Here is a 24,944-nt window from a genome sequence, read left to right on the forward strand (position 1 = left end):
ATGCAGCTATGGCACCCCAGAAGGCCCGGCTCCGTCCTCCTGTGCACAGCACTGACACCGAAGGAGTTACCTGACAAAGACCAGAGCTTCACGCTCCTTAACTCTTCAGCCTGTGCAGTTTGGGACAAGCTCTAAGTACCAAGAGGCCCAGTGCGCCATGTTTGAGGGGCACTCCTTGTCAATGGAGGAGTGTGGGATGCACAGAGCATGGCATGCTTGTCCAGAGCTACCAGCCAGATCCCAGGGAGCAACAGAGCTAGGGACCTGTACCTTGGGTGGCCCTTGTCCAAAAGACCTTCGACTGGGGCATCAGAAGGCAGCCCTAGCCACTGACTCCCCCAACCAGAGCCCTTTCTATTCCCTTTTGCCCCCCACCGCCCTCCCTCTGAACACAGAAGTTCTTTCAGCCCCTTCAAAGGAAGAGGGCTCTGCTGCCACAGGAGAGTTTTGGTAGAAGGGTTGTGTGGATCATGGAAGCCATACCATTACTGCTTCCAGCTGGAGCCACTCCTGCCAGCAGCCCATTCACCTGGACCTACTTGGCCAGAACCAGGTGGCAGATCCAGCTTACAAGTCAGGGGCTGCCTTCTTTACCAAGGTGCTTATCCTGACTTCTCTAGACCCCAAGACCCTCATTCTATCAGTTTTTTCATGGCAAATTGTTAAGGGGTGTGTCATCTCCCTTCACTTTCCCAGCCTCGGACCAACGCAAAACTGGAGCAGTGGCCAAAACTCACATTCTGAGTCAGCCCTTTGGCATGTTACTCAGTAGCACCAGGAAGGAGTCCCTGGTGCCCCGGGGTGGGGGCGGTGCTTGTGGTTCCACGGGCGCCTTGCAACATGAGCAAGAACATCTGATATTGTCAGTGAGGAGAATCCTCAGGAGCAAGGGGTCGCTCATGTCCCCTTTCATGTGATCTGCCAGAACTTTGGCTCATGAGTATTTATTATGCCCAACATATTTGTTGAAAAGCCATGTTATTATCATGTAATAGTAAGTAACATTAAGCCTCCAAGAAAAGTGCATAGCCACGTCGCCATTGCTCGGTCTTCCCAGTTCCTCTGTGCACCTGGCGTCATCGGGGAAGAGAATTCAGGGAGCAGTAAACGTACCATGCACGGCATCTTTTAGGGAATCTAAGGGCCTGACAGATCTTGCAGGGAGCCTCCTGTTTATATCTTTGAGTAGTGTGTGTTCTGGCAAAGACTCGGAATGCTGATTTCTAAAGAGCTGCTACCTTGAGAACTCAACATTGCTTGTGGAAACCCACCAGGGTCAGCTTTCTCTGCCAGCACCACATTCCTCTTGCAGAAAGGGCCCATGGAAGGTTGTGCATGGTAGGGGGCATGGTGGAAGAAGACTGGGCTGAATACTCAGTGCCAGCCAAAATGTCAGATCGGAGGGCTGGGAACAGCCCTAGGCATCCTTGGCAGGGTGGAAATGGGAACATCTCCTTGTTTGCAGGCATTTCATTTGTTGGTGACTCCATTCCAGTGAGTTTAGAAACGGAGATAATGGTGGAGCAGGTGAAGGAACACTGCCAAGACCTCAAGATCCAGCTGGAGACCAAGGTCAGGGCGGGTAAGGGTGGCCACAGGGACACACAGGAGCCTTGTGACACATGCTGGAAAGCTTCACTTGTGTGTGCATGTTTCCATGTGCACACGTGCGCCCTAGATCCTGTGCCCCTTAGGAAGCCTGTTCGGGGACAGGAGGTTGTGGGGAAATGTAAATAAAATGAACATTCTGCCTCACACCTTCTTTGGAAGGTGGCAGGAGAAGAAGAATGACCAGTAAAGGGAGGGAATGGGGTTATGGGTCCCCGAGTATCACGGGGGTCACCCTGAGACCAGACCTCCCCGCCCACACTGCCATCAGGAAATTACAGCTTCCATCTGTGTTCTAAGCTGATGTGACCCTGGGATTGCCCTTTGTGGGGTACTCTGTGGCCTTGTGGCCAGGACCATGGCTGAGTCTGTCTTCTTAGATGAGCTTGTCCTCTGATCCATTAGCAGACTGGTGGTGGGGTTTTACTGAGGGACATCTCTATGACTTGTTTCCACGATTTGTTATCAGGCATAAGAGTAGCAGCAAGATGGGATTGCCTGTCCTGGGCTTGTGCCTCTGGGCTCTCTGGATGCATTAGCTAGACATTCCTGCAGTAGTCACACCCTGGGGGCCAGAGGATGTTCAGAGCCATGCACTGGTCTCAGGAAGGATCCGCAGTTCTCTCAGTTGTCCCACTGTCTGCCCTCCGAATGGCCGGGCCAGGCATCTGGCCCAGCATGATCCTAGCCTCTGTTACCCATCTGCTGGACCTGCCTCCTGAGACCCTTGTGAAGGTTATGGAAGACAACAGTGCCCGAAGCCAGCACCAGGAGAGGCTCCACTGACCTTAGCGCTGCTCTTTCCTTTCACAGGCCTGTGTACTTCTTTGGGTCTGGGCCACGATTCTCTGGGTGTCATGCCTAGAGGTCTGGTATTTCTGTGTTGTGTTGTCCAGTAAGTCATTTTCAGGACTCCTGATCAGCACTGCTCCCATTTCTCTTTTCAGGTCAATTCCTACGAAAGGGAAATGGAAGCAATGAGAAGGGACTTCATGAAGGAGAGGGAGGAGATGCAGCAGTCCTTCAGGCTTGAGATCCACATGCTGGAGTGCCGTAGGGCTGACCTGGAGGTGCTGCTTAGGAAGTCTCAGGAGCTCATCCGAGGCCTGCAGGACCAGCTCCAGCAGGTGACCCGCGGCCCTCTGCCGGAGAGGGCGGACTTGGGGCAGTGCTGCATGCAGGCGCTGTCTGGCCCAGCTGGGCTGCTGGCCCAAGAGCAGGACCTGCTGGAGCAGGAGCAACACCAGAGGCATCGGACTGAGTTGCCACGAATCAGGTCAGGTGCTGCATCCTTTCAGGATCTTACATCTAGTGGTCCTTGCCAAGAATCCAGACTTGAAATTTCGTCAAGCAGCCTGCTCAGAATCTTAGTGCCTTCTAAAGGGGTGCTTTTTCTTGGGGCAGTTAGGTGAGCATTGAAAGAACAGGTCAGAAGTACATGGGTGGTTCAGTCAGTTAAGTGTTAGACTCTTGGTTTCAGCTCAGGTCGTGCTCTCAGGCAGGCACAACTGAGCCCCTCATCAGGCTGCATGCTCAGTGCTATCTGCTTGAGATTCTCTGTCTTCCTCTCTTTCTTCTGCTCCCCGCATTCACAGGCACTCCCCTCCCCTGCTCTCTAAATAATAAATGAATAAAATAAAATAGAAAGAAAGAAGAGGTCACAAGGTAGGCATTGTCCCTTTGTATTAAAAATATGTGCTAACTAGAGCCTAGGAGTTAAAATTCCTTGTAGAATTTTGCCTCACACTTGGAAAGGTTCTTCCTTTGAAAAGGAATGTTCTTTGAAAAGATGGTTGTTCCTTTAGGATCTCATTCTAATAATTCTAATAATTCTTTAGTATCTCATTCTTCCTTTAGTATCTCATTTTCTAGGACATGGTATTATAGGACATGAGCAGATGGATACACGTTCTAAAACCCCTAAAACAATGGGAAAGACAAGTAATTTGGGTTAGCGAGTTTCTTGGAAAGACCAGAAGTTATGAGAAAAGGAGAGGAAAGGTTTATTTGGAAAACTGGAATATGGCATCTTGTGTCCAACAGTGTCACAGTTATATGAGACTTACCCATGTGTCCATTCCTTATTGAGTGGGTCTGACTTGGTAGAGTGAGTGACTAGTGATTTTAGCCATGGCGCTAGTCAGTCCTGAGGGGTGCCTAGGACCCACCTAGCTCAGGAGGGGATGACCACACCCAGGATATGTTGACCCAGTGCTGAGTAGATGTTTCATAGTGGAGGTGTCCACTGCACCATGCTCCTCACGGAGGGGCTGTGCAGGGCTCAATGCAGTTCAGTGCTGGAGCTGAGTGCATGTGGCCTCAGTCACCCCCTGCTTGCAGGATTTTGACAGCCTTTATGTAGAGACCATGCCCTCCAATGTGGGTGGGTGTGCTCTCCCCTTTGGCTTAGTGATTGGAGGTAGCCTGAGTACATTGGACATGCTATGAAAGAACCAGACCACCCCCCAAGTCCGTGGGTGCTTCTTCCTCCCTGCAGTCGGATGACACCAGTGGAGGGCCACCAGGCCCTCAGGTGCCAATGGAAACAGTCACTCTCCTACAGGATGATGAAGGTCATTTTTTAAATCATGTGCTTCCTCTGAGCTTTATTTTCTCTTAAGCCCTAGAGCTGTGCCCCCACTGGTAGCAGATGGGCCTGTGTAGGGTAGCCCCTTCCACCAGCCTGCGCCAGTCATTTGGAGGACCTGCTTGCTGCTCACAGTCCCTCCCTGGGCTGGAGCTAGAGCCACATCTGGCCACATGTCCTGTTCTCAGGCTGACGCCAGCCAGGAACAGCGAACATGTCCTTAGTGCCCTCACCTTGGCTGGGACTCCACTCTCCCAGGGCCATGAAGGCCTGGTGCCCAGCAACTGAACCGACTTTTCAAAAGAAGCTTTAACTGTAGGCGAGATACACACATCTCACTAAAGTTTTAGACCAGCACTGTTCTTAGTACTTCCTGTGATGGGGGACATGTCCTGTGTCTTCTCTGTCCTTGATGGCAGCCACCAGCCGTGCATGGCTACTGAACTCTGGACATGTGGCCTACATGACTCAGATTCTGAGTTTTTATCCTATTTAGTTATAATCAGCTTACACGTGAACAGTTATATATGTTAATGGTTTTGTGTCAGCTTCTAAATGTAGAACCCAACCCCACTGAGGGCATATCCTCCCATAGACCCTCCACAGAAGGTCCCAGGGCATGGACGGAGCACTAGGGTGCATGGGGGGTGAGGGGAAGAGCAGGCAGAGGAGGTCTGCAGTCAGGACAAGAGGAGCCTGTAAGGAGGCCTTTCCAACCCAGGGGTAGGACTGGGCCTGGAGTTCTGCCCACAGTACCTGTGACATGCTCTGTTTCTGTAGGAAAGAGGCTGAAGTTGTGTGGAACTACGAGCTCTCAAGGATGCAAGCCCAGCAGGCTGCCCACTGTAAGCTCTTAGTGCTGCAGCCTCTGCAGGAGAAGGAAGAGGTGCTACTGAGCCCCCTGCTGCAAGTCCATGAGGTGACCAGGAGGAGCAGAGGCAGGGCAGGGGGAAGGAGATGTACCCACATTGGAGAAGTCAGCTGCTGAAGCTGCAGGAGCTGACAGGCAGGGAACAGGGAGAGCTTTGCAAGCCCTTCACCCTGGAGTAGGAGAGGCTGGAGCTCGCCTGGAGGAAGTAAATGGAAAAATCGTATGGGAAACAGACATAGTGTGGGCCTGCTTGTGGGATTGGTCAGCGGTGGCAGATCGCGAGCAGGAGGGGACAGGTGGCCCCACACCCCTTTCTGCAGGCAGGAGGGGGCAGTCCCTGGCCTGGCTAGAACCTGGTGATGGGTGTGGCCAGTGGGCAAACCAGGGGCAGAGATGTGCCAGGTCAGCTCCTGTGCCATGTGAATGCTGGGCAGAGCCCAGCCCTGGCCCATGGAGGGCCTTTGGAGAGCTTTGGCCTCAGAGAGGATGGTCAGCATGTGCTCACTGCCAAAGAGCTGGCTTCTGCTCCCCCTGAGTGGTTGGCACAGGTGTACTTATGTGGGGTGGACAGGAGAGCAGTTCTGGGGGAGCCAGTGCCTCTTGCCGGCAGCTCAGCTGGTCTGAAGCCAGATAGAAGCACAGGAGCTGCTCTGTGGAACAGGAGGAGATGCCTTACCAGCTCACCCCCCTGCAGTGGGCAGAGGAGAGACAGAGGTCACTGGCTGTTCTAGAGCGAGCTAGGCATCTGAGTGGGGGCCAAGGGCAGGCTATGAAGGAGCAGGGCCAGCCTGGGGAGAGCAGCCTGGAGCAGGGGCTGCAGCACAGCAGGGACAAGGCCAAGGAGGGCACTCGCTCCCCCAGCCTCACGTCATTGGTCCCCAGGTGGCTGGGAAGGAGCAGCTCAAGGCCCTGCAGGAGGAGGAGGCCAACATGGCCCTGGAGAGAGAGAAGGATGACATGAAAACCAAACTTCTGCATCTGGAAGATGTCGTCCGGGCTCTTGAGAAAGAAGCAGATTTGAGAAAGAGCAACAGGTGTGGTTTCTACCCATTCGTAGAATGTCAGGCTACACCCTCTAACCACTCACCTCCCGCTCCACTGCATGGGCCATGGCACAGCTGCTGAAGGGAATTTTGTAACCACTGTGCCTGTGCAGGGGTCATAAGCCTGGCCCTGACCCCAGGCATCCCAGAGGTCACAACATGCCCAGTGAGTGGGTGAGGGCAGAGCTGGGCCTTTCTGGGCAGCTCCACTGATGTCCCCTGCTCTTATCCTTAGGAAGTCCTTGCTAGTCTCACAAGGACAAAGACTTTGCCTGGAGCCCCGCTTCAGTCCTAGGTCACCTGAGCCCTCTTTCTGCTCACTTTGAGCAGGATCCACCACATTGCCCCACCAGCATATGCTCCAGGCACTGTCCTTGAACTGCAAGTTTCTGAGCTTTGTGAGTGGGGCAACAGACAAAGCCGTCCAGCCCAGACACCTCCTGAGAGGCTTGGGCTGGGGCATGAGTGCCCCGGGGGTTCAGGATGCTGCTGCAGTTGATACCTTCAGGGAAGCCTCCAGCTGGGGAGGTTGCCTGGAGATGTTGGTCTGTGGGCCAAGTTCAGAGAATGCATCCAGGCCCTCCTTCCCAGGGTTCCCTGAGGGACTTAGGCTGATACATGCTCTTTCTCAGAAGCCCGGAATTCTAGAGACTAGGCTTTTCCAGATGCTGTGGCACATGGCCTTAGATATTTTTCTGGCTACTCTGGAGATGGAGGGTTTCCCTGGGAGTTGTTATGGGTACTGGCATGCCAGGCACAGCCATGTGATATGGTCTGTGCTCAGTGTGCAGTGTCACTTGATCCCATGACCCCTGCACAGCACACCTGTGTGGGGCCCACTTCCTGTGGAGATGGAGGCTCCGTGAGGTATTGTTTCACTTGTCAAGTAGGTGATGCCAGCTGCCAGCAGACCCAGGCCTATCTTGGAGCATGATCATGGGTGTGTGGTGAGACCTGCAGTCCAGCTCAGGCATCAGTTCCTGCTATCTGGGTGACCATGGGGAGAAAAAAGATTATGTGGGATTGACATGAAACCAAAAGGAAGAAATATCAAGGCACCACTGAGCTTGAGACAAAACATTAGCATAGCTAGAAGCCTCCTAGGCACAAGGTCTCCTCACCTCCTGGAGATACCATTACTTGATGTCCTTGCTAATTCTTACGTGGGTGTCTCTAAACCACAGAGCACCTTGTCTTCTCAATTTCATCACCCATGGAATGCAGAGGGTGCCCTCTGCCAGAGGGCCTGGAGCACGAAATGAATGTAGAACACACACTTACTATCCTGGGTGTTCCACAGCAAGTCCCTGACACCCAGAGGCTGGTCTTAGACCCCGCGGACACACCATGGGCACCTGTTCTGGGCATGAGTCTGTGGCAGGACCCAGGCATGCACAGAAGCAGCCCAGCACCTTAAGCCTGTTGACCCCACAACTAAAGTCACAGTTGTAGTCTCAGGAGGGTCTTCACCCCTTGACAGTGCTAATGGAGCATCTTCTGTGTGGGGCACAGCTAGGGATCACAGCAGGCTGCAAGACAGGTTTACAGCTTTGGGTCTGTGGGGGAGGTGCCGTGCTTCCTGTGTGTCTCTGTGTCAGGGAGAAACGTGCTGCTATGTTTCAAGTATGAGGAAACTTAAAGGCCGTGTTGCCGAGACCGTGTACATTTCCCAGGAACATGTACACAAATAGTGAAAGCCTAAGAAAATATATAGAAATGACCAGCCCAAATTCAAGCTGGCAGTTTTCTGGGAGGAGAGTTGTTCAGGTCTGGGAAGGTGGAGGAGGACCTGGGGAAGGAGCGGACTTTGTCCAGGGTAGAGGACTTTGGGGAGCAAAGAGATGGCTGTGCAGAAGGGAATGTGGGTGGGAGCCAGCTCTTGCGGGCATGAGGAGGGCTTTGGGGAGGCTGCCCTGAGGCAGGCAGCTATGGAAACGTGCTCTTTGTTAGCCAGGGAAAGAAGACTGGATTGCAGGGGTTGTAGGGTAGGTGTGTAGAAGGAGGTGGGTAGAGGGCAGGAGGAGGCGGTTACTGCAGCTGTCCAGGCAAGACGTGACAGTTGCTGGGGGCCGGAGTGATAGTATCAGAGGTGCAGGAAGTCACCTTACAGGAGTGTGGGGGCCAAGGCGATGTGTTACAGGAGGATGGGATTTTCGCAGGGAAGTTGGAAGTGGGCCCCAGAACAGTTGGAGGACTCCCCGGAAATGTCACTGACCAAGAAAAGAGGAGGGCAGCATTCAGTTACATTGAGGAGCCTGTGGTGTCTCCTGTGGAGTGAGGTAGGTGGAGAGTTGAGGAAGGAGCCCCCCAGAGGAAGGAGAAGCCAAGGAGCTGTGTCTTTAGGGGAAGTATCCCACAAGGAGAGAGGAACACTTGTCTCCAGGGCCCTTGAGAGGCCAGTTCACACAAGACGCGCTGCCTGCAGGAGTCCACTGTGCTCAGCAGCATGCAGGTGCCTCTGGAGCCCACTGGCATCCCTCACCCCCAAGCTAGGTCCCCCAGCCCCTGCTCTGTGGAGGGCAGGTTTGTCCCTAGCACCAGTCAGTGGACCAACCCCTGACCACAACTCCCAGTATATTGGCCTTGTGGCCACTTGTAAGGAAACACATGGGACCACCTTCCAAACCCACACCAGAGCCGGTGTTGGTGGGGTAGTGATGAGCATAGCTGCCTTCCAAACCCACACTAGCCGTAGGCACCTTGGCTAGCAGAGCTCATACCTGCAGGATCTTAAAGGCCTTTATGGAGATTTGGGCCTTTATCAAGGAGAAAGCAAAGTACAGAGAGTGACATGGCCAGATTTAGACCATGACAGACTCTCTGCTAGTAGCTTAGAGAGCAGAAGTGGTCTGAAGGCCCACATGGCTGAATTCATCCACGGTTACTATTGTTATTTTGCTGCATACACAGTTCCACACACACCCTTTTTAAATTCTTTTTGAATCATTGGAGATAATTATAGACATTATGATACTTTACTGCTAAATATTTCAATATGTTATTTTTTTCCTAAAGATTTTATTTACTTATTAGAGAGATAGAGAGAGACCACAAGTAGGCAGTGCAGCAGGCAGAGGAAGAGGGAGAAGCAGGCAGGCTCTCTGCTGAGCAGGGAGCCCAATGTGGGGCTTGATCCCAGGACTCTGGGATTGTGACCTGAGCCAAAGGCAGCCGCTTAACCAACTGAGCCACCCAGGTGCCCAGCCAGCATGTTACTTTGTAAGAACAAGAAGTTCTCTTGCATACGCACAGTATTGTTAGCACATGTAGGAAGTTTAATTCGAACACACTGCTATTTTTAATATGCACTCCACTTCCACTTTTTGTCAATTGTTTCAGTGTGTTCTTTGTAGTTTGTCCACCTACCCCAGATCTAAGCAAGGATCATGGTATGCGCTTAGTTATCATTTCTCTTTAATATCCTTTAAGTATATCAGTCTTCTTAAATTAGTTTTTCTGTCAATGGATATTGACTTTTTTAAAAATCATGGCAATGTACACATAATATAAAATTGACCATTTTAACCACATAATTTAGTGGCATTAAACATGTGCCATGTGTAACTGTCACCACTTTCTACTTCCAAAACTTTCTCATCATTCCAACCAGAAACTCTATTAAATGATGATAATTGCTAGTATTTTGTGAGGATTTTAGCATCAGTAGTGGTCTATAATTTGAGAAAGATTAGCATGTTCTTCTTTAAATGTTTGGTTGGGTGGCTCAGTTGGTTGAGTGTCCAACTTTTGTTTTTGGCACAGATCATGATCTCAGGGTCCTGGGTTAGAATGCCGTGCCTGGCTAAGGATTCTGTCTCCCTCTTTGCCGCTCCCCCCACTCACAAGCATGCTCTCTCTCTCTCAAATAAGTCTTAAAAAAAAAAAGATTCCACTGTTGACATTGGGTAGTCTACTCTATCTAGTTGTTGCGCTATGTGTGTATTAGTTTCCTACTGATGCTGTAACTAATTACCACTATTACTAAGTTAATGGCTTAAAACAACACAGTTTATGATTTTTAAGTTTTGGAGCTCAGAAATCTGAAATGGTTATGACTGGACTAAGATTAAGATATTGGCTGGGTTGCCTTCCTTCCTGGTGGCTCTAGAAGAGAATCACTATTCTCGTGTTTTCAGCCTCTGTGGGCCGCTCGCATTCCTTGTTTCTGGCTCCCTTCCATCATTAAAGCCAGTGATGACCGGTCAGGTCCACCTGATATCACATCACTCTGACACCCATGCTCTTCCCTCCCTCTTCCACGTTTCAGGATGCTGTGATTACATTGGGCCCACCAGGATGATCTAGGAGCTATAATTGTAGTTCATTCATATGGTTCGTTGCTGTGGATTGTTCTGTTGTGTGAATGTACCACAGTTTACTCATTCACTTGTGAATGGGCATGTGAATAGTGTTTAGTTTCGGTCAGCACAAAGAGTACTGCTAAAAAAGTTCTTATCTATGTCTTTTGGAGCATTTATATTGGGTTGTGCCTAAGAATGGAATTGTCATGTCATAGGGCAGGGATGTGGTTTTCTTTCTACTCATCCCGCTTAGAAAAACATTGTACCCGGGCGCCTGGGTGGCTCAGTGGGTTAAGCCGCTGCCTTCGGCTCAGGTCATGATCTCAGGGTCCTGGGTTCGAGTCCCACATAGGGCTCTTTGCTCAGCAGGGAACCTGCTTCTCTCTCTCTCTCTGCCTGCCTCTCTGTCTACTAGTGATCTCTCTCTCTGTCAAATAAATAAATAAAATCTTAAAAAATAAATAAAAGAAAAACATTGTACCACTGAAATTGTGTCTAATGAAAATTTCTCAGCCATTATTTTTTGAAACATTGCGTCTTCTCTCACTCTACAATTAGATGTATGTTGTTAGATCTTTTCAATTTTCCTCCATTTCTTCCCTTCCATGTCTTTTTTCTTCTTTTCTCTCTTGTCGCATTCTGAGTACTTTCTTCCCCTATCTCTGTGTTCCAGATCAGTAATTCTTCCTTCAGCTGTCTAAATCTCCCATTTAACTTATTCAGTGAGGTTTTATTTTGACATTGCCTTATTTTTTCCATTTCCAAAAGCCAATTTTTGTCCTGTTTGGTCTGATCTTTTTTTTTTTCATCATTAGTTTTTTCTTTTTTTTTTTTTTTAAGATCTTTTTATGTATTTGTTTGACAGAAAGAGATCACAGGTAGGCAGAGAGAGAGAGAGAGAGAGGAGGAAGCAGGTTCCCTGCGGAGAAGAGAGCCCGATGTGGGGCTCGATCCCAGGACCCTGGGACCATGACCTGAGCCTAAGGCAGAGGCTTTAACCCACTGAGCCACCCAGGCGCCCCGGTCTGATCATTTTTGATATTTTCTTACTGCCTTCTTATTTTTTCATTTCCATTTTTATTATGTAAACATTTTATAATTTTATACTTAGTGTCTGATAAATCTAATATCCAAGGTTCCCATGAGATCTGATCTGCTGTTTTGCTTCTGCTGCCCCTCAGAGGTGCTTTTCTTTTTTTTTTTTTTTTTTTTTTTTTTTTTTTATTTTTTTATTTTTTATTTTTTATAAACATATATTTTTTATATACATATATTTTTATCCCCAGGTCTGTGAATCACCAGGTTTACACACTTCACAGCACTCACCAAATCACATACCCTCCCCAATGTCCATAATCCCACCCCCTTCTCCCCAACCCCCTCCCCCCGGCAACCCTCAGTTTGTTTTGTGAGATTAAGAGTCACTTATGGTTTGTCTCCCTCCCAATCCCATCTTGTTTCATTTATTCTTCTACCCACTTAAGCCTCCATGTTGCATCACCACTTCCTCATATCAGGGAGATCATATGATAGTTGTCTTTCTCTGCTTGACTTATTTCGCTAAGCATGATACGCTCTAGTTCCATCCATGTTGTTGCAAATGGCAAGATTTCATTTATTTTGATGGCTGCATAGTATTCCATTGTGTATATATACCACATCTTCTTGATCCATTCATCTGTTGATGGACATCTAGGTTCTTTCCATAGTTTGGCTATTGTGGACATTGCTGCTATAAACATTCGGGTGCATGTGTCCCTTTGGATCACTACATTTGTATCTTTAGGGTAAATACCCAATAGTGCAATTGCTGGGTCATAGGGCAGTTCTATTTTCAACATTTTGAGGAACCTCCATGCTGTTTTCCAGAGTGGCTGCACCAGCTTGCATTCCCACCAACAGTGTAGGAGGGTTCCCCTTTCTCCGCATCCTCGCCAGCATCTGTCATTTCCTGACTTGTTGATTTTAGCCATTCTGACTGGTGTGAGGTGATATCTCATTGTGGTTTTGATTTGTATTTCCCTGATGCCAAGTGATATGGAGCACTTTTTCATGTGTCTGTTGGCCATCTGGATGTCTTCTTTGCAGAAATGTCTGTTCATGTCTTCTGCCCATTTCTTGATTGGATTATTTGTTCTTTGGGTGTTGAGTTTGCTAAGTTCTTTATAGATTCTGGACACTAGTCCTTTATCTGATATGTCGTTTGCAAATATCTTCTCCCATTCTGTCAGTTGTCTTTTGATTTTGTTAACTGTTTCCTTTGCTGTGCAAAAGCTTTTGATCTTGATGAAATCCCAGTAGTTCATTTTTTCCCTTGCTTCCCTTGCCTTTTGCGTTGTTCCTAGGAAGATGTTGCTGCGGCAGAGGTCGAAGAGGTTGCTGCCCGTGTTCTCCTCAAGGATTTTGATGGATTCCTTTCGTACATTGAGGTCCTTCATCCATTTTGAGTCTATTTTTGTGTGTGGTGTAAGGAAATGGTCCAATTTCATTTTTCTGCATGTGGCTGTCCAATTTTCCCAGCACCATTTATTGAAAAGGCTGTCTTTTTTCCATTGGACATTCTTTCCTGCTTTGTCGAAGATTAGTTGACCATAGAGTTGAGGGTCTATTTCTGGGCTCTCTATTCTGTTCCATTGATCTATGTGTCTGTTTTTGTGCCAGTACCATGCTGTCTTGATGATGACAGCTTTGTAATAGAGCTTGAAGTCCGGAATTGTGATGCCACCAACGTTGGCTTTCTTTTTCAATATCCCTTTGGCTATTCGAGGTCTTTTCTGGTTCCATATAAATTTTAGAATTATTTGTTCCATTTCTTTGAAAAAGATGGATGGTACTTTGATAGGAATTGCATTAAATGTGTAGATTGCTTTAGGTAGCATAGACATTTTCACAATATTTATTCTTCCAATCCAGGAGCATGGAACATTTTTCCATTTCTTTGTGTCTTCCTCAATTTCTTTCATGAGTACTTTATAGTTTTCTGAGTATAGATTCTGTGTCTCTTTGGTTAGGTTTATTCCTAGGTATCTTATGGTTTTGGATGCAATTGTAAATGGGATTGACTCCTTAATATCTCTTTCTTCTGTCTTGCTGTTGGTGTAGAGAAATGCAACTGATTTCTGTGCATTGATTTTATATCCTGACACTTTACTGAATTCCTGTATAAGTTCTAGCAGTTTTGGAGTGGAGTCTTTTGGGTTTTCCACATATAGTATCATATCATCTGCGAAGAGTGATAATTTGACTTCTTCTTTGCCGATTTGGATGCCTTTAATTTCCTTTTGTTGTCTGATTGCTGAGGCTAGGACCTCTAGTACGATGTTGAATAGCAGTGGTGATAATGGACATCCCTGCCGTGTTCCTGACCTTAGCGGAAAAGCTTTCAGTTTTTCTCCATTGAGAATGATATTTGCGGTGGGTTTTTCATAGATGGCTTTGATGATATTGAGGTATGTGCCCTCTATCCCTACACTTTGAAGAGTTTTGATCAGGAAGGGATGTTGTACTTTGTCAAATGCTTTTTCAGCATCTATTGAGAGTATCATATGGTTCTTGTTCTTACTTTTATTGATGTGTTGTATCACATTGACTGATTTGCGGATGTTGAACCAACCTTGCAGCCCTGGAATAAATCCCACTTGGTCGTGGTGAATAATCTTTTTAATGTACTGTTGAATCCGATTGGCTAGTATTTTGTTGAGTATTTTCGCATCTGTGTTCATCAAGGATATCGGTCTATAGCTCTCTTTTTTGGTGGGATCCTTGTCTGGTTTTGGGATCAAGGTGATGCTGGCCTCATAAAATGAGTTTGGAAGTTTTCCTTCCATTTCTATTTTTTGGAACAGTTTCAGGAGAATAGGAATTAGTTCTTCTTTAAATGTTTGGTAGAATTCCCCCGGGAAGCCGTCTGGCCCTGGGCTTTTGTTTGTTTGGAGATTTTTAATGACTGTTTCAATCTCCTTACTGGTTATGGGTCTGTTCAGGCTTTCTATTTCTTCATGGTTCAGTTGTGGTAGTTTATATGTTTCTAGGAATGCATCCATTTCTTCCAGATTGTCAAATTTATTGCCGTAGAGTTGCTCATAGTATGTTCTTATAATAGTTTGTATTTCCTTGGTGTTAGTTGTGATCTCTCCTCTTTCATTCATGATTTTATTTATTTGGGTCCTTTCTCTTTTCTTTTTGATAAGTCGGGCCAGGGGTTTATCAATTTTATTAATTCTTTCAAAGAACCAGCTCCTAGTTTCGTTGATTTGTTCTATTGTTTTTTTGGTTTCTATTTCATTGATTTCTGCTCTGATCTTTATGATTTCTCTTCTCCTGCTGGGCTTAGGGTTTCTTTCTTGTTCCTTCTCCAGCTCCTTTAGGTGTAGGGTTAGGTTGTGTACCTGAGACCTTTCTTGTTTCTTGAGAAAGGCTTGTACCGCTATATATTTTCCTCTCAGGACTGCCTTTGTTGTGTCCCACAGATTTTGAACCGTTGTATTTTCATTATCATTTGTTTCCATGATTTTTTTCAATTCTTCTTTAATTTCCCGGTTGACCCATTCATTCTTTAGAAGGATACTCTTTAGTCTCCATGTATTTGGGTTCTTTCCAAACTTCCTTTTGTGGTTGAGTTCTAGCTTTAGAGCATTGTGGTCTGAAAATATGCAGGGAATGATCCCAATCTTTTGATACCGGTTGAGTCCTGATTTAGGACCGAGGATGTGATCTATTCTGGAGAATGTACCATGTGCACTAGAGAAGAATGTGTATTCTGTTGCTTTGGGATGAAATATTCTGAATATATCTGTGATGTCCATCTGGTCCAGTGTGTCATTTAAGGCCTTTATTTCCTTGCTGATCTTTTGCTTGGATGACCTGTCCATTTCAGTGAGGGGAATATTAAAGTCCCCTACTATTATTGTATTGTTGTTTATGTGTTTCTTTGATTTTGTTATTAATTGGTTTATATAGTTGGCTGCTCCCACGTTGGGGGCATAGATATTTAAAATTGTTAAATCTTCTTGTTGGACAGACCCTTTGAGTATGATATAGTGTCCTTCCTCATCTCTTATTACAGTCTTTGGCTTAAAATCTAATTGATCTGATATAAGGATTGCCACTCCTGCTTTCTTCTGATGTCCATTAGCATGGTAAATTCTTTTCCACCCCCTCACTTTAAATCTGGAGGTGTCTTCGGGCTTAAAATGTGTTTCTTGGAGGCAACATATAGATGGGTTTTGTTTTTTTATCCATTCTGATACCCTGTGTCTTTTGACAGGGGCATTTAGCCCATTCACATTCAGGGTAACTATTGAGAGATATGAATTTAGTGCCATTGTATTGCCTGTAAGGTGACTGTTACTGTATATGGTCTCTGTTCCTTTCTGATCTACCACTTGTAGGCTCTCTCTTTGCTTAGAGGACCCCTTTCAATATTTCCTGTAGAGCTGGTTTGGTATTTGCAAATTCTTTCAGTTGTTGTTTGTCCTGGAAGCTTTTAATCTCTCCTTCTATTTTCAATGATAGCCTAGCTGGATATAGTATTCTTGGCTGCATGTTTTTCTCGTTTAGTGCTCTGAAAATATCATGCCAGCTCTTTCTGGCCTGCCAGGTCTCTGTGGATAAGTCAGCTGCCAATCTAATATTTTTACCATTGTATGTTACAGACTTCTTTTCCCGGGCTGCTTTCAGGATTTTCTCTTTGTCATTGAGACTTGTAAATTTTACTATTATGTGACGGGGTGTGGGCCTATTCTTATTTATTTTGAGGGGCATTCTCTGAACCTCCTGAATTTTGATGCTTGTTCCCTTTGCCATATTGGGGAAATTCTCCCCAATAATTCTCTCCAGTATACCTTCTGCTCCCCTCTCACTTTCTTCTTCTTCTGGAATCCCAATTATTCTAATGTTGTTTCGTCTTATGGTGTCACTTATTTCTCGAATTCTCCCCTCGTGGTCCAGTAGCTGTTTGTCCCTCTTTTGATCAGCTTCTTTATTCTCTGTCATTTGGTCTTCTATATCACTAATTCTTTCTTCTGCCTCATTTATCCTAGCAGTGAGAGCCTCCATTTTTGATTGCACCTCATTAATAGCTTTTTTGATTTCAACTTGGTTAGATTTTAGTTCTTTTATTTCTCCAGAAAGGGCTTTTATATCTCTCGAGAGGGTTTCTCTAATATCTTCCATGCCTTTTTCGAGCCCGGCTAGAACCTTGAGAATTGTCATTCTGAACTCTAGATCTGACATATTACCGATGTCTGTATTGATTAGGTCCCTAGCCTTCGGTACTGCCTCTTGTTCTTTTTTTTGTGGTGAATTTTTACGTCTTGTCATTTTGTCCAGATAAGAGTAAATGAAGGGGCAAGTAAAATACTAAAAGGGTGGCAACAACCCCAGGAAAATATGCTTTAGCCAAATTAGAAGAGATCCAAAATCGTGAGTGGGGAGAAAGGGGATAAAAAGAGGTTCAAAAAGGAAGAAAGAAAAAAGAAAAAAAAAAAAAAAAAAAAAGAAAAGAATTTTTTTTTAAAAAAGAAAACACCTAAGAAAAATGTAAAAATATATATATATATATATTAGATAAACTAGTAAAAAATCGTTAAAAAAGAAAAAGGTAACAGTTAAAAAAAAAAAAAAAAAATTTTACCCGAAGGCGAGAAAAAAAAAAAAAAAATGAAAAAGAAAAAATTAAATTAACTGCAAGACTAAAAAAAAATCACAGGAAAAAAGCCATGAGTTCCGTGCTTGGCTTTCTCCTCCTCTGGAATTCTGCTGCTCTCCTTGGTATTGAAACCGCACTCCTTGGTAGGTGAGCTTGGTCTCGGCTGGATTTCTTGTTGATCTTCTGGGGGAGGGGCCTGTTGTAGTGATTTTCAAGTGTCTTTGCCCCAGGCGGAATTACACCGCCCTTACCCGGGGCCGGGGTGAGTAATCCGCTCGGGTTTGCTTTCAGGAGCTTTTGTTCCCTGAGCGCTTTCCGTAGAGTTCCAGAGGCCGGGAATACAAATGGCGGCCTCCTGGTCTCCGGCCCGGAGGAGCCGAGAGCCCAGGGCCCCACTCCTCAGTGCGCCCTCAGAGAACAGCGCCCAGTTACTCCCGTCTGCCTGACCTCCGGCCGCGCTCCGAGCTCACCGAGCCTGCGACCGGTTCAAGGTAACACGGAGCTGCGAGCTTACTGTCGGCTCTGTCTCTGTAGCCGGCTTTCCCGTTCCAATACCCGCAAGCTCTGCGACACTCAGACACCCCCGATCCTTCTGTGACCCTGCGGGACCTGAGGCCACGCTGACCCCGCGTGGGCTTCGCTCCGGTTTAGCCTCTGGAGCGATGTCCCTCCGCGGAACAGACTTTTAAAAGTCCTGATTTTGTGCGCGGTTGCTCCGCCGCTTGCCGGGAGCCGGCCCCTCCCCCCGGGGTCTATCTTCCCGTCGCTTTGGATTCACTTCTCCGCCGGTCCTACCTTTCAGAAAGTGGTTGTTTTTCTGTTTCCAGAATTGCTGTTCTTCTTCTCTTCGATCTGCCGATGGATTTTCAGGTGTTTGCAATCTTTAGATAAGCTATCTAGCTGATCTCCGGCTAGCTGAAGCAGTCTCAGCTTGCTACTTCTCCGCCATCTTGACTCCTCCCCCAGAGGTGCTTTTCTGATGTGGTGATCTTTGATTGTGAACTCAGGTTTATGTGACGTTAATCTCTGGGAATCTCCAGAACTGTAGTAGAGGATGCTTTCTGAAGAAAGGGCGGATGTTGCTTTTGCTGAGAATTGGGAGCCTGCTAATCTGGGACCACTTTAACTTCCTCTAGGGCACTGGCTTAGTAGGCGTCCACAGTCTGGTTTTTCCATGCTGCTGATAACAGTGCTGACATAGGCATTGGCCTCAGGGTAACCCTATCTTTGTGTGGCTCAATACTCACAGCTGGGGTTTTAGCTTCGAGATTTTTGTTTTATTAGGGGGTCCTTGGAGGTTTCCATTACCTTCTTTGAGGACAATAATCCCTTTGCATGATCAGCCTCACATAGCTCTAGATGCTTGGTGTGGTGAGGGGGATGGGATGGGACAACCATTGGCTTATCTGAGGTCCAGGAAGCTGGAAGTAGAACCCCAACCTCAACACACACAGCTGCCGTGAATCAATTTGTCTTCTAACCTGGAGCCAGAGTGGCAGTTTCCAAACATAGACCTCATTTGTTTCACTGCTCTGCTTTAAACCATTTTCTGCTTTAAAAATTCCAGTGACTTTCCTTTCTCTTTTTCTCTTTAGTTCCTCATGAGATAAAATAAAGTCCCATTTATGGGTATGAAAGAGATACTTAACACTTGGTATTATAAGCATATTACATTAAATAAATATAATAAGACCATGAGGCTTTGAGTATTTTTAAATTGAAAAAATTAGAAGATAATGCCAGATAGGGACCTATGGGGGTGGGGGGAGACAAATGTCAGACCAGCATCTATTAAGAGTAAATTGCTGTGTGTGGTTGGGGGTGGGGTACCTGAGTGGCTTAGTCAGTTAAATGTCTGCCTTCAGCTCAGGTCATGATCTCAGGGTCCTGGGATCAAGCCCCATGTCAGGCTCTGCGCTTAGTGAGGAGTCTGCTTTTCCCTCTCCCCCTCCCCTTGCATGTGCACACTCTCTCTCTCAAGTAAATAAAGTTAATAAAAAAAAAAAAGAATAAATTTCTTGGGCAGCAAATATGGGTTTTAAGCTGCCTCATTTGTGATCTTTTCTGGTAAATTGCTTATCTGTCATATGTCAGTGGTGTTACCCAAGTGGCGATCTCTAAGTTACTAGAAAGCAAAGGTGGCTCCAGGCAGACTTGGTTCATGTAGTAATTACTCATGCTTGCTTTTTCCCATTGAGGGATCCATCTTGCACCATGTGAGCATCTCCCCAGTTTTCTCCCTCGTGCTGACCTCAGAGTGTATGATGCAGGTAGTGCTCTCTAAAGAGGAGAATGTGTTTTGGTCTTCTGATCCTTTTGTTCCTTAGCTTCATGCTAGAGTTCTCTGGTGGGGGGGATGACCATCCTTGCAGTAACCTAAGGACCCGCAGCCAGCATTGTGCATTGATACTAACATGTGCTCACTCATTTTAGCTAATGGTTGTAAGATGTGGTAACAGGTCAACTGTAACATGAAGTAAACAGAGCCGAGGTGGTGAATACATTGATGAGTTGTTGAGCTGAGAAAGTTTTATTTTCTGTAGCTTATTGCTTGGGAGATGCAAACCATAGCAGGTTAGCAGTGTATAAAGGAAAAGGAACAGTGTGCTCTGTGCCATCCAGGGATGATGCAGGGTCCACCATGACTTCCCCCTGCAAGAACATATGCATGTAAACTATGGATTGCGGCCAGCTCCTGGGGTCCCCATGCTTATCAAGCATGGTAATTTTTCATGCAGAATCGAGTTGGATAGGCTTTCTGAAGAAAATGAATTGTTGAAAAATGAGCTGGGAAGGATTCAGCAAGAGCTCGAAGCAGCAGAAAGGACAAATGATGCTCAGAGGTAAGGGCCTTGGCTCCGTGGTTCTGCCTGGATTCCAGTTTGCAACATGCTTTGCCCTTTGTACAATGAGCTTTGAAGGTGTTGCTGGGGAAAGTGGGAAGTGTTCAGACGCATGGGTGGCTCAGCCTGTTGAGTGTCTAGACACCTGTGTGTGGAAGGAGAGTGGCTTTCTGCTTTCCTTGCCATAGTCTTATCCAAGGACAGTTTGACCTTTTTTTCCCCAATGACATTAAAGATTATTAAAGTATCATCCAGAGCAGGTGGCCCACAAGTGATTGCTATTAGATTATAGCAAGTCTGAAATCTAGAAGTTTTTTCTCCCTATAGAAACCATTGTTTCCTTGGATCCCTGGGTGGCTCAGCCGGTTAAGCATCTACCTTCATCCCAGGTCATGGTCCCAGGAGCCCAGGATCAAGCCCCAAGTTGGTCTCCCTGCTCAGCAGGGAGTCTGCATCACCCTCTCCCTCTGCCCCTCCCCCTGCTAGTGCTCATGCTCTATCTCAAATAAGTAAATAACATCTTCAAGAAAGAAAGAAGGAAGGAAGGAAGGAAGGAAGGAAGGAAGGAAACCATTATTTCCCTTATTTGCTGCCAGGAAGTTTTACATTTACAAGAGACACCAACAGATACTAGGCTGTTTTAGTCCTGCCTGTGCCGCCGGGTGTGAAGAGTCACATTTTGCTAATGAGATCTTACTTTGTGTGACCGAGAAATGCCATGGAGGTTCTTACTGTGTTCCTGCAGTAGTGACAGTATTCCTCTGGTTCCCAGGGTCGGGGTCCTGACTGGGTGGGCAGTGGCAGTGGTGGAGAACAGTGGCAGGGTGGTGGCTTGGGGGTCCCAGGAGCAAGCGTGAGAGTCTGTTCTGTGGCTGCAATCCCGGAGCCCCCACTGTTCAGGGGCAATGACTGGGACAAAAGAACCTGGCTGCTCAGTGACACTATACATTTTGTTTCTTCAACAGGAAGGAAATCGAGGTTTTAAAGAGAAACCAGGAAAAGAGCTGCTCTGAAGTGGAAGAACTCAACAAACAGGTCAGGTGTTGATACCCACATGACACGAACATCATTAGTTTGAAGTAATTTCAGATTTTCAAAAAGGAAGGAAAGAAATTTTTTCTGGAAGATCTGAGAGTTGCCAGCCCATCCGCCCCTTCCCTGGCTCAAAGTCGGGATGTTAACATGGGTGCAGAAGTGCCACCAGAGCCCCCATCTCTCTGAGCTTTGCCAGCTGTCCCCTTACCTTCAGAATCATGGGGCTCCCTCCGTCAGTCCTTGGTCCTTTAGGACTAGGGCACTTTCAGAGATTATAAGCAGTTCTTTTCTAGGAAGGCCCTCAGTTTGGGTTATATGATGTTCCCTTTAGATTATGCCTCTTCAGCATGATTTGTCCCTCTCCTAGTGAGTTCAGCTTTGATTCCTGGTTGGGTGGTGTTGACTGGGCTTCTCCATGGTAAACTTACTTTTTCCTTTATATTTGGTGAGTGTTTATGGGTAGATGCTTTGATATTATGTAAATACCCTGTTTCCCATCAAACTCTCATCCCCTTATTTTAGCATCCTTTGTTTCTTGCTGTGATGGTGGTCAGTTGGTAACTACTCTCTTGGTAACTAATCTTATTGGTATTCTAGTATAAGGAAGAGCTTTCTTTCCTTTTGGCTTATTTACTCATTCCCATCATTATATTACCATCTTAGGTTCCTGTTTAATTCAATGCATTATAAAGCATTACCATCAGTATTTATTTTTGTGTTCAGATTGTCCTGGAGTTGGCCAATGGGAGTCCCTCACAGTAGTTTCTGGGTCCTCCAGACAGATCCTGGTCATATTTTGAGCACTCCTTACTTTCTGGTATCCCCAGATATTCCAGGTCTAATACTTCCCCTGCCTCAGCCTGTAATCAGCTACTTCCCACAAGGAGCCCCCAGTCACCATTATTTTAGAATGGTGTATGGAGACCAAGATCCAGGCATCAGGAGTGCCCACTGCTCCTGGGGTGTCACTACTTCCAGGCACAATTAATGGCTAGAACTAAGGAGTATGTATGTTCTTATTTACATACACACTCACATGCATATGTGAGTATTTATTTATATATATATGAGTATTTATTTATATATATCTTTCTTCTGAAAATCATGAATTCAAATCCCATATATGCAATTCCCATCTAATATCATAGGGATGAGCCTAGTTTCTCCCTTTCCATATTTGTAACTCCTATCTAGCAGTGAGAAGAGGATATCCTATCCTAGGAACCATATCCTAGCAGTGAGAAGCCAGTTTCTATTTTTGAAGATCCACTTATTATTGATCAGTCTCCCCTTAACCCACGCATAAATACCCTTCCCAATATGTTTCAGCACTAACCCCACACTGGTCCTCTCTTTGCCCCCATACACAGTTGCCTTTTTTTTAAATTTATTTTTTAATTTTTTTAGTGTTCCAAGATTCATTGATTATACACCACACCCAGTACTCCATGCAATATGTGCCCTCCATAATACCCACCACCAGGTTCACCTAACCCCCTCCTCCTCCCTCCTCTCCAGTACTCTCAGTTTGTTTCTCATAATCCACAGTCTCTCATGACTCGTCTCCCCCTCTGATTTCTGTCAATTCACTTTTCCTTTACTTCTCCCCATGTCTTCCATGTTATTCCTTATGTTCCACAAACAAGTGAAACCATATGATAATTGACTTTCTCTGCTTGACTTACTTCACTCAGCATGATCTCCTCCAGATCTGTCCATGTTGATACAAAAGTTGGGTATTCATCCTTTCTGATGGAGGCATAATATCCCATTGTGTATATGAACCATATCCTCTGTATCCATTCGTCTGTTGAAGGGCATCTTGGCTCTTTCCACAGTTTGGTGATTGTGGCCATTGCTGCTATGAACATTGGGGTAGGTATGGCCCTTCTTTTCACTGCACAGATGCCTTTCATACTTGGTCTCAATTGCTGGCTTTTGGATGATTATATATTTATTTATTTTGGTGAGGCAGAGATTGAAAGAGAGAAAGAAAGCGTGCAAATGAGTGGGGTCAGGGGCAGAGGGAGAAGCAGAGTGTTTGCTGAGCAGGGAGCCGAATGTGGGACTTTATCCCAGAACCCCAGGATCATGACCTGAGCTGAAGGCAGACACTTAACTGACTGAGCCATGCAGCTGCCTTTTGGATGAATTATTAAGGAGGAGGCACACAAGCTAGGATGTATCATTCTTGGGTTTTTAAATTCTTTTTTAAATTGATATTGTTATTGATAATTGCAACTCACGTAGTTGTAAGAAATATAGAGAAATCCTTCAAATCCTTTGACCAGTTTCCCCCAATGGTAATATTTTTTTAAGTTTTTATTTAAATTTCATTTAGCATCCAGTGTAATACTAGTTTCAGTGCACATATAGTAATTCAGCACTTGATATATCACACAGTGCTCATCATGATAAATGTAGACCTTAATTCCCTTTACCTGGTTTATCCATCCTCCCACCCACCTCCCCTCTGGTAGCCATCAATTTGTTCTCTGTACTCTCTAGGTTTGTCTCTCTCTATCTTTATTTCCCTATGCTTATTTGTTTTGTTTCTGAAATTCCACATATGAGTGAAATCATATGGTATTTGTCTTTCTCTATTTTGCTTAGCAGTATGCCCTGTAGCTCCATCCATGTCATTGCTGATGGCAAGATTTCATTCTTTTTTATGACCACGTAATATTTCATTGTGTGTATGTATGTGTGTATCTCACATCTTCTTTATCCATTCATCAGACAGTATATACTGGAGCTATTTCTATAATGTAGCTATTGTAGATAATGCTGCTGTAAACATTGGGGTATATGTATGTCTTTCTATTAGTATTTTTGTATTCTGTGGGTAAATACCTAGTAATATGACTGCTGGATTATGGGGTAGTTCTATTTTTAACTTTTTGAGAAATTGCAATACTATTTTCAACAGTAGCGCTACAGTTTTCATTCCCACCAACAGTGCATGAGGGTTTCCCTTTTTCTGCATCTTTACTAGCACTTGTTTTATCTTGTGTTGTTGATTTTAGCCATTCTGACAGACATGAGGTGATACTTGTAGTTTTGATCTGTATTTCCCTGGTGATGAGTGATCTTTCTATGTGTCTGTTGGCCTTCCAGATATCTTCTTTAGAAAAATGCCTATTCATGTGGTCTGCCCATTTTTAAATTGGATTAGTTGGTTCTATAAGTTCTTTATATAGTTTGGATACTAACCTTTTATCAGATATGTGATTTGCAAATATCTTCTCCCATTCTGTAGGCTGCCTTTTAGTTTTGTTGATTGTTTCCTTTACCATGCAGAACTTTTTAAATGTACTTTTTAAAAAATTTGATAGACAGAGATCATAAATAGGCAGAGAGGCAGAGATGGGGAGAAGTAGGCTCCCCGCTGAGTAGAGAGTCTGATGCAAGGCCTGATCCCAGGACCCTGAGATTGTGACCTGAGCCAAAGGCAGAGGCTTAGCCCTCTGAGCCACCTAGGCGCCAATGTGCAGAAGCTTTTTATTTTGATGTAATTCCAGTAGTTTATTTTTGCTTCTGTTTTCCTTGTCTCAGGAGACAAATCTAGAAATAAGTTGCTATGGCCAGTGTCAGAGACATTACTGCCTATGCTGTCTTCTAGAATTTTTATTGTTTCAGGTCTCACATTTAGGACTTTCATCCATTTTGAGTATAATTTTTTGTGTGGTAAAAAAAAAAAGTGGTCCAGTTTCATTCTTTTGCATGTTGCTGTACAGTTTTCCTGACACCATTTGTTGAAGAGACTTTTTCCTCATTGGATATTCTTTCCTGCTTTGTTGAAGATTAATTGACCATGTAGTTGTAGTTTAATTTATGGGTTTTCTATGCTGTTCCATTGATCTATGTGTATATTTTTGTGCCAATACCACACTGTTTTGATTACTATAGCCTTGTAATATAACTTGTAGTCTTGAGTTGTGATGTTTTCATCTTTTTAAAAAAATATTTTTTAAAAGATTTTATTTATTTATTTGACAGATAAGTAG

At 45.4% G+C, this 24,944-nt stretch overlaps 1 protein-coding gene across 6 annotated transcripts in view; it reads left to right on the forward strand.

Moving 5' to 3' along the window:
* NINL (ninein like) overlaps nt 1-24,944 on the forward strand; it is a 168,280-nt gene that overhangs the window by 124,473 nt on the left and 18,863 nt on the right. For 3 of the 6 annotated variants that reach the window (XM_059134247.1, XM_059134246.1, XM_059134244.1), the window contains 4 exons: nt 1,466-1,572; nt 2,556-2,884; nt 19,798-19,902; nt 20,868-20,937. In XM_059134247.1, the coding sequence (XP_058990230.1) occupies nt 1,466-1,572; nt 2,556-2,884; nt 19,798-19,902; nt 20,868-20,937 (611 nt within the window). The remainder of the gene's footprint in view (nt 1-1,465; nt 1,573-2,555; nt 2,885-19,797; nt 19,903-20,867; nt 20,938-24,944) is intronic. The other 3 variants (XM_059134242.1, XM_059134243.1, XM_059134248.1) reach the window with 3 other exon arrangements.

This window comes from Mustela lutreola, chromosome 9, assembly GCF_030435805.1.
Source record: "Mustela lutreola isolate mMusLut2 chromosome 9, mMusLut2.pri, whole genome shotgun sequence".
Taxonomy (NCBI): domain Eukaryota; kingdom Metazoa; phylum Chordata; class Mammalia; order Carnivora; family Mustelidae; genus Mustela; species Mustela lutreola.